At 47.7% G+C, this 14052-nt stretch overlaps 1 protein-coding gene across 4 annotated transcripts in view; it reads left to right on the forward strand.

Moving 5' to 3' along the window:
• plagl2 (pleiomorphic adenoma gene-like 2) overlaps nucleotides 1-13286 on the forward strand; it is a 42969-nt gene extending 29683 nt beyond the window's left edge. The window contains exons 2-4 of one of the 4 annotated variants that reach the window (XM_041845286.1): nucleotides 10653-10712; nucleotides 10970-11463; nucleotides 11577-13286. In XM_041845286.1, the coding sequence (XP_041701220.1) occupies nucleotides 11132-11463; nucleotides 11577-13005 (1761 nt within the window). In that variant the 5' untranslated portion in view covers nucleotides 10653-10712; nucleotides 10970-11131 and the 3' untranslated portion in view covers nucleotides 13006-13286. Of the gene's footprint in view, nucleotides 1-10652; nucleotides 10713-10784; nucleotides 11464-11576 lie in introns of those variants that run through there. The other 3 variants (XM_041845287.1, XM_041845288.1, XM_045207303.1) reach the window with 3 other exon arrangements.
• Nucleotides 13287-14052: the final 766 nt, after the last annotated feature.

Raw genomic sequence — 14052 nt, forward strand, 5'->3', positions numbered from 1 at the left:
TCCAAATCAGAGCCCCAGATGATGAAAAAAATAGAATTACATCAAAACATACAAAAGGAACTGGAATTCTGCTTATCAAAGCCAGAAATGAACAGACGCTGTGAGCTTTCATACATAGAGGACAAGTTATTCTCTGAGGAAATTAGACAGTTTGATCTCCTTGACCTACGCCATCTTGTGTGTGTGTGTGAGATGAGAAGCACATGATTACCTCAGCGAGTCTGTCTGCAGGGTATGTGGTGTAACAGATCTCAGTGTAAAGGAAGCAGCATGGACTCAGACTAACCCAACAACCCAGGTGACCTTCCTTTACCATCACTGTTACAGGATGTACACATAGACACACACAGTAGTAGAGACAACACGAGAGAGTGCCCAGAGCCAGAGAGTATACCCGTTTCAAATCTCTTTGGTTACCGCAGATTTGTCAATGAGTGTTATTGTTGGCTTACATGTGAAAGGGTTCATGGCTGTTTAGTGTGAAAATGAATACTTCCCCTGGGTTTCAATCACTAATACTTTTATGCTGGATTTACTAAAATCCAAAGAAAGAAAGACAAAACTGACTTGGAAGATCCAACAGTGAAAAGTGAACTGAGAGAGCGAAAGCCCTCATGGAGGTGTTCCTCTGTAACTGTCAGATGAGCCACGACCACACGGGCTATATTTAGCCCAGGAAGAGCGCAGAGTTGTTTGGCCACATCCCGACCCCACTGCCTGCTGTCTGGCCAGGCCCACTGGCTCCAACTGCCGGGAAGGTGAGGGTTTGGCACAGATTCTTCTTCAGGCGTGCCAAGGAGGGGTTCCTCTTCCGTCCCCGCTCCCCACCCCCACCAACTCTACATGATCATCCACACCAGGAGGTCAAAACCAACCAGGACTCAGGGGTAGACGTACCATACCATACCAAATAAAACATATCATACTAATTGGAGTGTCCCGGATTTACATTTACTATGATATGTTACGTTTTGTATGGTATGTATTAATTTGTGGATGTTCATCATCCATTTCGTATGACATTATCTTACGAATTCCAATTTGTTGTGGCTAACGTTAGCTAGGTGGCTAACTCTAACATTAGCTAGGTTGCTAACTCTAACGTTAGCTAGGTGGATAACGTTAGGTAGGTTGGGTTTAAGGGTTAAGGTTAGGAGTTAGGTTGAAGGGTTAAGGTTAGGGGAAGGGTTAGCTAACGTGTTAAGTAGTTGCGAAGTTGCTAACTAGCTAGAATGCTAAAGTTGTCCGTGATGAGATTCGAACACACAACCTTTGGGTTGCTAGATGTTCACGTTAGGTAGGTTGGGGTTAAGGGTTAAGGTTAGGAGTTAGGTTGAAGGGTTAATGTTAGGGGAAGGGTTAGCTAACATGTTAAGTAGTTGCTAACTAGCTAGAATGCTAAAGTTGTCCGTGATGAGATTCGAACACACAACCTTTGGGTTGCTAGACGTTTGCGTTACACGCCTACCCATCCAACCACCCTACTTTCGTTTCTGCCTTAAGTAACATTCTGTCTTATGTAACCATACCAAACGTAACATACACTAATTTGAGTGTCCCGGATTTACGTATACTATGTTACTTCTAGTCTATGAGACCAGGCTGTCAAAGCCAACACCCACTAGAGGAACTGAAACCTGACCATTTCTGTGAATGGTGGGAGAACGGAAAGTAGTGAGGAAGAGACAAGTGAGAAATTTTAGAAAGAGTGTTGAGAGAGTGGATTGGGTTGACTTATTCAGAGAGAGAACTTGACCGCAGCCTCATAAGCACACTTTCAGAACTTGTTGGTCACTGCATTGATCATTGTTGTTGGCCACCGTACTTAGTCTTGTTTGAGCAGTTGGCTATGCAAGGAGCTATGCTATTCAACGGAACACCTCCCTCCTCACTCCCCTTTCTACACGACTATCTGGTCCTGCCTGTAGGAGGGTCTCCCCCTTCCTCCCCTGTCACTCTTTGTCAATGTGGTTAGTAAAGCATGACTTGCCAACCTCCACTGTGGAGTCACTTCACTATCGCTAAGGGCGAATTCCACTGTTGCAAGTGAAACTCCCTCCCTCCCTCCCTCCCCTCACAGCCTTCACTGCCCTCACTGCCTTCACTGCCCTCACAGCCTTCACTGCCCTCACAGCCTTCACTGCCCTCGCTGCTCTCAGTGCCCTCACAGCCTTCACTGCCCTCGCTGCTCTCAGTGCCCTCACAGCCTTTACTGCCCTCGCTGCTCTCAGTGCCCTCACAGCCTTCGCTGCCCTCGCTGCTCTCAGTGCCCTCACAGCCTTCACTGCCCTCGCTGCTCTCAGTGCCCTCACTGCTCTCGCTGCCCTCGCTGCTCTCACTGCCCTCACTGCTCTCACTGCCCTCGCTGCCTTCACTGCCCTCAGGCCTAGTGCTGCCTAGCGCACCACATTTCAGCAGCAGCAGCGCCTCTTGTGACTGTGAAAGGGTTAAAACAACTCCACATGCAGGAGCCAGGGCAGTGTACAAGATGACCCCTGACCCCACAGGAAAGGAATGTGGAAGCTCTTTCATCTTGGACAAAACCAAAGACACTTGAACAGTTGGAAAGTGGAGGGGAATTTCTGTTCTAGGTTTTAGACTAGACAGTTGCATGTGAAAGTGTTTTCTCAGAGAGAAACCTTTTATACACCGTAGTCTTGTTAAACAACATCCTGCTGTCCATGTAGTTCTCTGTCAGGGGTAGTCCTATTGTTTTGGCCTGTTTGTGATGGGCCTGTGATGCGATACTCTTCCTGCATGCAGATTTGCTATCTCAGTAGATTCTATTTTTGTCTGCAATGCATGGAAACACTCAGCACTGACAATTGTCAGCGTGGACAGTAGTTTACTCTGCCCCTGGGTAGGCAATGCTTTACTCTGCCCCTGGGTAGGCAATGCTTTACTCTGCCCCTGGGTAGGCAATGCTTTACTCTGCCCCTGGGTAGGCAATGCTTTACTCTGCCCCTGGGTAGGCAATGCTTTACTCTGCCCCTGGGTAGGCAATGCTTTACTCTGCCCCTGGCCCCTGGGTAGGCAATGCTTTACTCTGCCCCTGGGTAGGCAATGCTTTACTCTGCCCCTGGGTAGGCAATGCTTTACTCTGCCCCTGGGTAGGCAATGCTTTACTCTGCCCCTGGGTAGGCAATGCTTTACTCTGCCCCTGGGTAGGCAATGCTTTACTCTGCCCCTGGGTAGGCAATGCTTTACTCTGCCCCTGGGTAGGCAATGCTACCACATGATGAAATCATTGTGCATGGGCTTATTATTTATAGACATTCCCAGTGAATATACAGAACCATTTGGGCAATGGTTACCATGTCCATTCTCTGGGACACAGATGTCAATTCAACGTTGGTTCATCCTAATTTCATTGAAATGATGGGAAACAGCGTTGATTCAACTAGTGTGCGCCCAGTGGGAAAGCATTGCGGTGCTTCACTCTGCTTTGCTATGGCTATCCTGACCACTATCCTGACTACTATCCTGACCACTATCCTGACCACTATCCTGACCACTATCCTGACCACTATCCTGACCACTATCCTGACCACTATCCTGACTACTATCCTGACCACTATCCTGACCACTATCCTGACCACTATCCTGACCACTATCCTGACCCCTATGCTGACTACTTGGAAGGTTAGGTGGTTGAGAGATTGGCACCATTTTGTTGCTTGGAGTGCTTGGACATGAAGGTTCCGACCAGGGAGCATCTGGTTCCCACACCGTGGTCCCTGCCGGGTCCGGCGAGAGGCGGAACCTGATGTGTCAGGGGGAACAAACAAAGACAAATAAAGAACTAAGTAAAAGGACATTAAATCATCAGAGGAACGTAGCGTGTGTAATCCATACACATCTCAAAGACCAGAAGGCCACACAGTATGAAGCTGTTAGTGGATGATAAATGACGGAAAGCAATCTGTATGGTTTCACTGCACGTACTGTACTGATGTGTGGGCAGCTTTTTAGAATGGGAACTGTACATTATTCTAATGGAATGGAATGAAGGGGTGCAGCTAGTCACGGCAGAGATGGAGAGCGTATGGAGATGCTGGTAAGGAGGATGTTCCTTTGAGTTTCGGGAGGTTCTCATGTCAGATGGCGGGGTAGTTCTAAGTAGGGATTGATGGAAGTGTTGGTTACTACTATACATTTTGGGGCTGATGAAGAGGTCTTATGTGGAGCTCAGTTGTGTGTTGGTGGTGGTGCGTTATTAGTCCTGAAATGATGAAATGGCATAGCAGAAACTAGTCTTGTTGTTAAGTTTTGAAGGGGGCTGGTCCTGGTGTAGATGCTAGGTGTTTGATGTAGGAAGCGTTAGTTATTGGATGTTAGGTATGTAATGCCCTGGACAGGTGGGGCAGGGGTCAGGGGTGAGTGTAGTGTACTCCGTGTGGCAGGGGTCAGGGGTCATGGGGTCAGTGTAGTGTACTCCGTGTGATGCCAGCCAGGAATGTGCGTTGTTGTGCGGCTCCACAATAGGCCAGGACTCCCTGGGGCTGGTCAGTGGGAGGAGTGTCATCCCCCCTGAACCCATCCTGCTGTGTAATGGGCTCCCCACCACGCCACAGCTGTCAGCTACTCTTAACCACATCTATAAACACATACACATACACACACACACACACACACACACACACACACACACTCTCTCTCTCTCTCTCTCTCTCTCTCTCACACACACACACACACAATGGCTCACACACACACACTGATGTCTCTCATATATTCATACCATTCAGACCTGTACCCTCTCAGTCTCTCTCAGAGAATCCCAGAGATCACAGTGCACCTATCAGCAGAGAGGGGGTAGTGGGAACAGGGTTAGTGTGTGTGTGTGTGTGTGTGTCTCGTATGTGAGTGTGTGCACGCACTTATTTACACTGAGTGTACAAAACATTATGAGCATGACATAGACTGACCAGGTGAATCCAGGTGAAAGCTATGATCCCTTATTGATGTCACTTGTTAAATCCACTTCAATCAGTGTAGATGAAGGGGAGGAGACAGGTTAATGAAGGATTTTTAAGCCTTTAGACAATTGAGACATGTATTGTGTATGTGTGCCATTCAGAGGGTGAATGGGCAAGATAAAATATTTAAGTGCCTTTGAACGGGGTATGGTAGTAGGTGCCAGGCGCACCGGTTTGTGTCAAGAACTGCAACTCTGCTGTGTTTTTCACGCTCAACAGTTTCCAGTGTGTGTCAAGAGTGGGGGCACAGGTGACAGTGTGGTTAGTAGGAGCCAGGTCAGGGTGACCTTGGACTTGACCATGTGACTTAGCTGTGTGGGAGGAGAGGGGTCCTCGAGGCTGAAGAGGTGACTGAAAGACATGGTGCAACAGGGGTTACTTACGTGGTGTAAGAAATGTATCCATGCTTGACATGACTGTAAGTCGCTTTGGATAAAAAGCGTCTGCTAAATGGCATATTATTATTATTATTATTATTATTATTATTATTATTATTATTATTATTATTATTATTATTATTATATGAAATATCACTCAGAAATGAAACTTTATCCAGACATGTAACTACAGTATCACTCACAAACGGTTGGATTTTCATTTTAAACTGACCCAATTAGACCAGTGTTGTTTCTTATTTAAAAGGTGGTTTGAGGAATCTGAAGAACTTCGGCAGATAGACAGGTACTGCTGCAGCCAGTCATTTATGGCGTAAACACCCCCCGTCATACCTTAGGGGCCGAGTGTGATTCACTGTTTTCTTTAGGATTATGTGAGCCTTATCCAGCTTCATAACATGTACATGCATGTACACACACACACACACACACACACACACACACACACACACACACACACACAACCAACGCCTGCTTTGTGCACCCTGCAGTTCGTTTTGAAGTCACACGCACAACATGATGAGGACGTGTATGAAGCCACGCACACAACATGATGAGGACGTGTATGAAGCCACGCACACAACATGATGAGGACGTGTATGAAGCCACGCACACAACATGATGAGGACGTGTATGAAGCCACGCACACAACATGATGAGGACGTGTGTGAAGCCACGCACACAACATGATGAGGAGCGTGTATGAAGCCACGCACACAACATGATGAGGGCGTGTATGAAGCCACGCACACAACATGATGAGGACGTGTATGAAGCCACGCACACAACATGATGAGGACGTGTATGAAGCCACGCACACAACATGATGAGGATGTGTATGAAGCCACGCACACAACATGATGAGGACGTGTATGAAGCCACGCACACAACATGATGAGGACGTGTATGAAGCCACGCACACAACATGATGAGGACGTGTATGAAGCCACGCACACAACATGATGAGGACGTGTATGAAGCCACGCACACAACATGATGAGGACGTGTATGAAGCCACGCACACAACATGATGAGGACGTGTATGAAGCCACGCACACAACATGATGAGGGCGTGTATGAAGCCACGCACACAACATGATGAGGACGTGTATGAAGCCACGCACACAACATGATGAGGACGTGTATGAAGCCACGCACACAACATGATGAGGACGTGTATGAAGCCACGCACACAACATGATGAGGACGTGTATGAAGCCACGCACACAACATGATGAGGACGTGTATGAAGCCACGCACACAACATGATGAGGACGTGTATGAAGCCACGCACACAACATGATGAGGACGTGTATGAAGCCACGCACACAACATGATGAGGACGTGTATGAAGCCACGCACACAACATGATGAGGACGTGTATGAAGCCACACACACAACATGATGAGGACGTGTATGAAGCCACGCACACAACATGATGAGGACGTGTATGAAGCCACGCACACAACATGATGAGGACGTGTATGAAGCCACGCACACAACATGATGAGGACGTGTATGAAGCCACGCACACAACATGATGAGGACGTGTATGAAGCCACGCACACAACATGATGAGGACATGTATGAAGCCACGCACACAACATGATGAGGACGTGTATGAAGCCACACACACAACATGATGAGGACATGTATGAAGCCACACACACAACATGATGAGGACGTGTATGAAGCCACACACACACACACACACACACACACACACACAACCAACGCCTGCTTTGTGCACCCTGCAGTTCGTTTCGAAGCCACACACACAACATGATGAGGACATGTATGAAGCCACACACACAACATGATGAGGACGTGTATGAAGCCACGCACACAACATGATGAGGACGTGTATGAAGCCACGCACACAACATGATGAGGACGTGTATGAAGCCACGCACACAACATGATGAGGACGTGTATGAAGCCACGCACACAACATGATGAGGACGTGTATGAAGCCACGCACACAACATGATGAGGGCGTGTATGAAGCCACGCACACAACATGATGAGGACGTGTATGAAGCCACGCACACAACATGATGAGGACGTGTATGAAGCCACGCACACAACATGATGAGGGCGTGTATGAAGCCACGCACACAACATGATGAGGACGTGTATGAAGCCACGCACACAACATGATGAGGACGTGTATGAAGCCACGCACACAACATGATGAGGACGTGTATGAAGCCACGCACACAACATGATGAGGACGTGTATGAAGCCACGCACACAACATGATGAGGACGTGTATGAAGCCATGCACACAACATGATGAGGACGTGTATGAAGCCACGCACACAACATGATGAGGACGTGTATGAAGCCACGCACACAACATGATGAGGACGTGTATGAAGCCACGCACACAACATGATGAGGACGTGTATGAAGCCACGCACACAACATGATGAGGACGTGTATGAAGCCACGCACACAACATGATGAGGGCGTGTATGAAGCCACGCACACAACATGATGAGGACGTGTATGAAGCCACGCACACAACATGATGAGGACGTGTATGAAGCCACGCACACAACATGATGAGGACGTGTATGAAGCCACACACACAACATGATGAGGACATGTATGAAGCCACGCACACAACATGATGAGGACGTGTATGAAGCCACACACACAACATGATGAGGACATGTATGAAGCCACGCACACAACATGATGAGGACGTGTATGAAGCCACACACACACACACACACACACACACACACACACAACCAACGCCTGCTTTGTGCACCCTGCAGTTCGTTTCGAAGCCACGCACACAACATGATGAGGACATGTATGAAGTCACGCACACAACATGATGAGGACGTGTATGAAGCCACGCACACAACATGATGAGGATGTACAGTACCAGTCAAAAGTTTGGACACACCTACCCATTCAAGGGTTTTTCTTTATTTTTACTATTTTCTACATTGTAGAATAATAGTGAAGACATCAAAACTACGAAATAACACATGTGGAATCATGTAGTAACCAAAAAAGTGTTAAACAAATCAAAATATATTTTAGATTTTAGATTCTTCAAAGTAGCCACCCTTTGCCTTGATGACAGTTTTGCACACTCTCTGACATTCTCTGAACCAGCTTCACCTGGAATGCTTTTCCAACAGTCTTGAAGGAGTTCCTACATATGCTGAGCACTTGTTGGCTGCTTTTCCTTCACTCTGCGGTCCAACTCATCCCAAACCATCTCAACTGGGTTGAGGTCTGGTGATTGTGGAGGCCAGGTCATCTGATGCAGCACTCCATCACTCTCCTTCTTGGTAAATTAGCCCTTACACAGCCTGGAGGTGTTGGGTCATTGTCCTGTTGAAAAACAAATGATATAATTCTAAATAAATCACAGACAGTGTCACCAGCAAAGCACCCCCACACCATCACACCTCCTTCTCCATGCACCCACTCTCACAAATTTGAGGTTGGAACCACAAATCTCAAATTTGGACTCATCAGACAAAAGGACAGATTTCCACCAGTCCAATGTCCATTGCTCATGTTTCTTGGTCCAAGCAAGACTCTCATTCTTATTGGTGTCCTTAAGTAGTAGTTTCTTTGCAGCAATTCGACCATGAAGGCCTGATTCACACAGTCTCCTCTGAACAGTTGATGTTGAGATGTGTTTGTTACTTGAACTCCATGAAGCATTTATTTGGGCTGCTATTTCTGAGGCTGGGAACTCTAATGAACTTAGCCTCTGCAGCAGAGGTAACTCTGGGTCTTCCTTTCCTGTGGCGGTCCTCTTGAGTGCCAGTTTCATCATAGCGCTTGATGGTTTTTGCAACTGCTCTTGAAGAAACTTTCAAAGTTCTTGAAATTTTCCGGATTGACTGACCTTCATGTCTTAAAGTAATGATGGACTGTCATTTATTTTTGCTTATTTGAGCTGTTCTTGCCATACTATGGACTTGGTCTTTTACCAAATAGGGCTATCTTCTATATACCTTGTCACAACACAACTGATTGGCTCAAACGCATTAAGAAGGAAAGAAATTCCACAAATTAACTTTTAACAAGGCACACCTGTTAATTGAAATGCATTCCAGGTGACTACCTCATGAAGCTGGTTGAGAGAATGCCAAGAGTGTGCAAAGCTGTCATCAAGGCAAAGAGTGGCTACTTTGAAGAATCTCAAATATAAAATATAACACTGTTTGGGTTACTACATGATTCCATATGTGTTATTTCATAGTTTTGATGTCTTCACTATTATTCTACAAAGTAGAAAATAGTAAAAAATAAAGAAAAACCCTTGAATGAGTAGGTGTGTCCAAACTTTTCACTGGTACTGTACATGATAACGTGTGGCTAACGCTCAGTGGATAAGACATTGCCATTTTACATAGATAAATACTGGGATGGCTGAATGACTCAACTACTGGAAATGAAGTCTTAAAAAGACGTTCCTATTAGTCACGTTTCATTTGTGTACCACTATGCCACATTGTCCTTTAGTGCCCTCTAGTGCCCAACTGGTGTTTGAACTGGAACTCTGCTCTGTCAAAAAGTTTGAAGTCAAGTCTGTTTTTCAATTTTCAGAACAGAAAAACAACATCAGTCCATAAGCTCAGATTTGGGGCTGGATTCATTATTATTTTTATTTTTTTACATTTGAGTCATTTAGCAGACGCTCTTGTCCAGAGCGACTTACAGTTAGTGAGTGCATACATTTTCATACTGGTCCCCCGTGGGAAACGCCGCATATTTACATTTACGTCATTTAGCAGACGCTCTTATCCAGAGCGACTTACAGTTAGTGAATACATATTTTTTTTATACTGGCCCCCCGTGGGAATCGAACCCACAACCCTGGCGTTGCAAACGCCATGCTCTATCAACTGAGCTACATCCCTGCCGGCCATTCCCTCCCCTACCCTGGACCAATTGTGCGCCGCCCATGAGTCTCCCGGTCGCGGCCGGCTGTGACAGAGCCTGGATTCGAACCAGGATCTCTAGTGGCACAGTTAGCACTGCGATGCAGTGCCTTAGACCACTGCGCCACTCAGGAGTACCATATGTCGGCTCAATCGGAAATTACCTTTACATTTTAACTCAGATCTTCTGCGATATGGATTGAATCATTACCTTTACATTTTAACTCAGATCTGTGGCGATACGGATTGAATCAGGAATATTCTTTATTGGCTCATTGGCCAAAATACATGAATACACAGAAATAAATAAATAAGAGAAAGAGTCACATACTGATTTCTTGCTTTTCTTTTCTTTACAGGGGACTGAAGATGCAGAGCAGCATTTCCTACTCAACCCCAACCATAGCTGTTGGGACTGGGTGAGAGAGAGAGAGAGAGAGAGAGAGAGAGAGAGAGAGAGAGAGAGAGCGAGAGAGAGCGAGAGAGAGCGAGAGAGAGAGAGAGAGAGAGAGAGAGAGAGAGAGAGAGAGAGAGAAGGAGGACCAGTTCTGGAGGAGAGAGGTTAGCTTTAGCTTTGCTTTCTCGCACCAACATTGAAATAAGTCTGGAATTTGAAAATGTTCACAGTTGCACTCTCACATAGTACAACAAGTACACAAATACTTTTGTTTTTCAGCAGACATTGACAACAACAGCACTTTCTGAGCCCCAGACCGTAGCCCTCCTAAGCCCCGCCCGTAGCCACGCCCTTCACTGTGCCCCACCACTGCCCACGTAGAGCTTGGAAGGCAGGGGAGCCACGGCCGGGTTTTCATGGCAACAGCACCCTAGGGCTGCCATGGCAGCTGCTGCCGCCGATGCCCCACGCCATATTACCGCACTGACGCCGGAGGACAAGGAACGAATAGCCGCTGCCAAGCTGTATAGCGGCACTACCCTGCCACGGACAGAGAGAGAGAGAGAACGACAGACGGAGAGAGAGGAGGAGAGAGAGAGAGAAAGAGAGAGGGACGAGCGAGCCAGCTGCAACGAGTGTTTGGTGTGTGGGGCTTTGTTTGGTTCGCAGGATAAGCTTCGGCTTCACGCCTTCTGTCACACGGGAGAGAAACCCTTCCGCTGCTCCCAGCCACACTGCCCTAAGACCTTCAGCTCCAAATATAAACTATTCAGGTAAAACACAGCACTCCACCAATAGTTTTTAAACTCTTAACACTTCAATAGTTCTTCTAAAACACTTTCAAAGACTAACTTTTCTCTGTACTTTCTTTCTCTTCGTTATCCAGGCATATGGCCACACACTCTCCACAGAAAACTCACCAGTGCTCATTCTGCGAGAAAATGTTTCACCGCAAAGATCACCTGAAGAACCACCTGCAGACCCATGACCCCAACAAAGAGGCCTTCAAGTGTGAGGAGTGTGGCAAGCACTACAACACCAAGCTGGGCTACAAGCGTCACGTGGCCATGCATTCAGCCACGGCAGGGGACCTCACCTGTAAGGTGTGCCTGCAGAGCTACGAGAGTACCCCTGCCCTGCTGGAGCATCTCAAGAGCCACTCGGGCAAGTCCTCCGGAGGTGCCAAGGAGAAGAAGCACCCGTGTGACCACTGTGACCGCTGCTTCTACACACGGAAGGACGTGCGCCGCCACATGGTGGTCCACACCGGCAGAAAGGACTTCCTGTGTCAGTACTGCGCCCAGCGCTTCGGCAGGAAGGACCACCTGACGCGGCATGTGAAGAAGAGCCACTCTCAGGAGCTGCTAAAGCTAAAGCCTCCGGACATGCTGGGCTCTGGCTCCTCCCCCTGCATTGTCAAAGAGGAGCTCAGCCCCATGATGTGCAGCATGGGTCCCAACAAGGACCCCCTGATGGCCAAGCCGTTCCCCAGCGGCACCTCCTTCCCCATGGGCATGTACAACCCCCACCACCTCCAGGCCATGTCCAACCCTGGGGTGGGTCACCACCATTCTCTGATGCCCGGCTCCCTGTCTGCTGCCATGGGGATGGGCTGCCACATGGAGCCCCCCCTCCACCAACCACACCACCACCACCACCATCACCACCATCACCACCACATCCAAAACTCCCCCCCGTTGCCCCACCTGCAGCAGCCCCAACAGCACGCCCAGCCGCCGCCCAAGTACCAGCTGGGATCTACCTCATACCTGCTGGACAAGCCCCTCAAAGTGGAGATGGAGAGCTTTCTCATGGATCTGCAGAGTGGGCTTCCGGGCACCCACTCAGGCAATCATCATCATGCTGCTGCCTCGCCCCCTAAGGAGGGACCAGAGCACCCCTCAGGCCTGACAGACGAGCTGTGTGGAGACCCCCTCCTGTCCAAGAGCCCTGCTGTCATCGCTGAGTCTCTGTGCGCTGCTAACATGGACTTCTCTCACCTGCTGAGCTACCTGCCCCTCAATCTGCCCTCCTACAACGCCCCCATGAGCACAGCAGGACTAGTCATGGGGTACACCTCGTCTGCCGCCTCCTCCTCTTCCTCCTCTTCGTCATCGTCATCCTTGCATGCCGCCGAGCCCCACGCCGTTGCCGCGGCAGCAGCCGCACCTCTTACCTCTTTGCAACCTCAACCTCAGGACCAGCAGGGTTCTAGCAGGGGCCTGGGTCTAGGGCCCCTGCGTCCCCTGCCGCCAGTGTTCAGCTCCAGCCTCAGCACGACCACCCTGCCACGCTTTCACCAGGCCTTCCAATGAGGGGCCACCAGGCCTGGCCCGGCCCCTACACCATCACCCTCAGCTCACTGCCTCACACCCAAACACTTGAACACTTAGAAGCCTTAATTGAAGCGCACAAAAGCTTTTGATTGAGCCCTAGAGGAAACTAAACCCTTTATTAAAACAAAAGGAAAAGATGAGAAACGTTCAAACTAAGGAGTTTTCTTTCTATCCTTAAACTATGATGATTTAATCCCTCTCTCTTTGTTGTTGTTTGTTTAGCTGGATCCCCATTAGCTTTCACAGAAGCAGCAGCTACTCATCCTGGGGTCCACAAAAAAAATATGAAAACATGACAAGTAACAAAACACTGATACACTGATAGACAAGGACAGTCACACAAATTAAAATACAACAATATACAAACAATACAACTAAAATATAATGTGTGTTAGAGTGTGTCTGTCGTGTGTGTGTGTGTGTGTGTGTGTGTGTGTGTGTGTGTGTGTGTGTGTGTGTGTGTGTGTATGTCCCCTCACAGTCCCTGCTGTTCTATGAGATGTTGTTTAATCTGTTTTTTAAAGGTAATTTTGCTGTTTGCGTGAGTAATTGGAGATGGGAAGGGAGTTCCATGCGATCATGGCTCTGTATAATACTGTGCGTTGCCGTGAATTCGTTTTGGACTTGCGGACTGTGAAGAGACCCCTGGTGTCTTTAACCTCTACCACCAACCAATCCCTCATCTCTTCCCCTCCCTTTATTCTGTAGTTAGGAGCATCAGTAGGCCTGAAGGCGTGGTACTGCTACTTTATAAAGTAATAATATTAAGAAAATAAATCTTAATTTTAGAGTTAATTATCTATTTTTTGTTACCCAGAAGCCTAGTGATCCAGAAGACTATTTCTGAAGTGGGTGAAATATAATTTTCTTGCTTTTTCAAATGTGACTGAACATGCTAAGTTGTCTCTCCTATGAGTGTAAAGGTCTGAACCACCTGCCCAGACACACACCCTGTCTGTCATCATTATTGTCAGCGGGAAAGATTAGTGAAGGACTAAAGTGATAATGCCCCACTGACATTGCCCT

The sequence above is a fragment of the Coregonus clupeaformis genome, chromosome 24 (genome assembly GCF_020615455.1).
Source record: "Coregonus clupeaformis isolate EN_2021a chromosome 24, ASM2061545v1, whole genome shotgun sequence".
Lineage (NCBI taxonomy): Eukaryota > Metazoa > Chordata > Actinopteri > Salmoniformes > Salmonidae > Coregonus > Coregonus clupeaformis.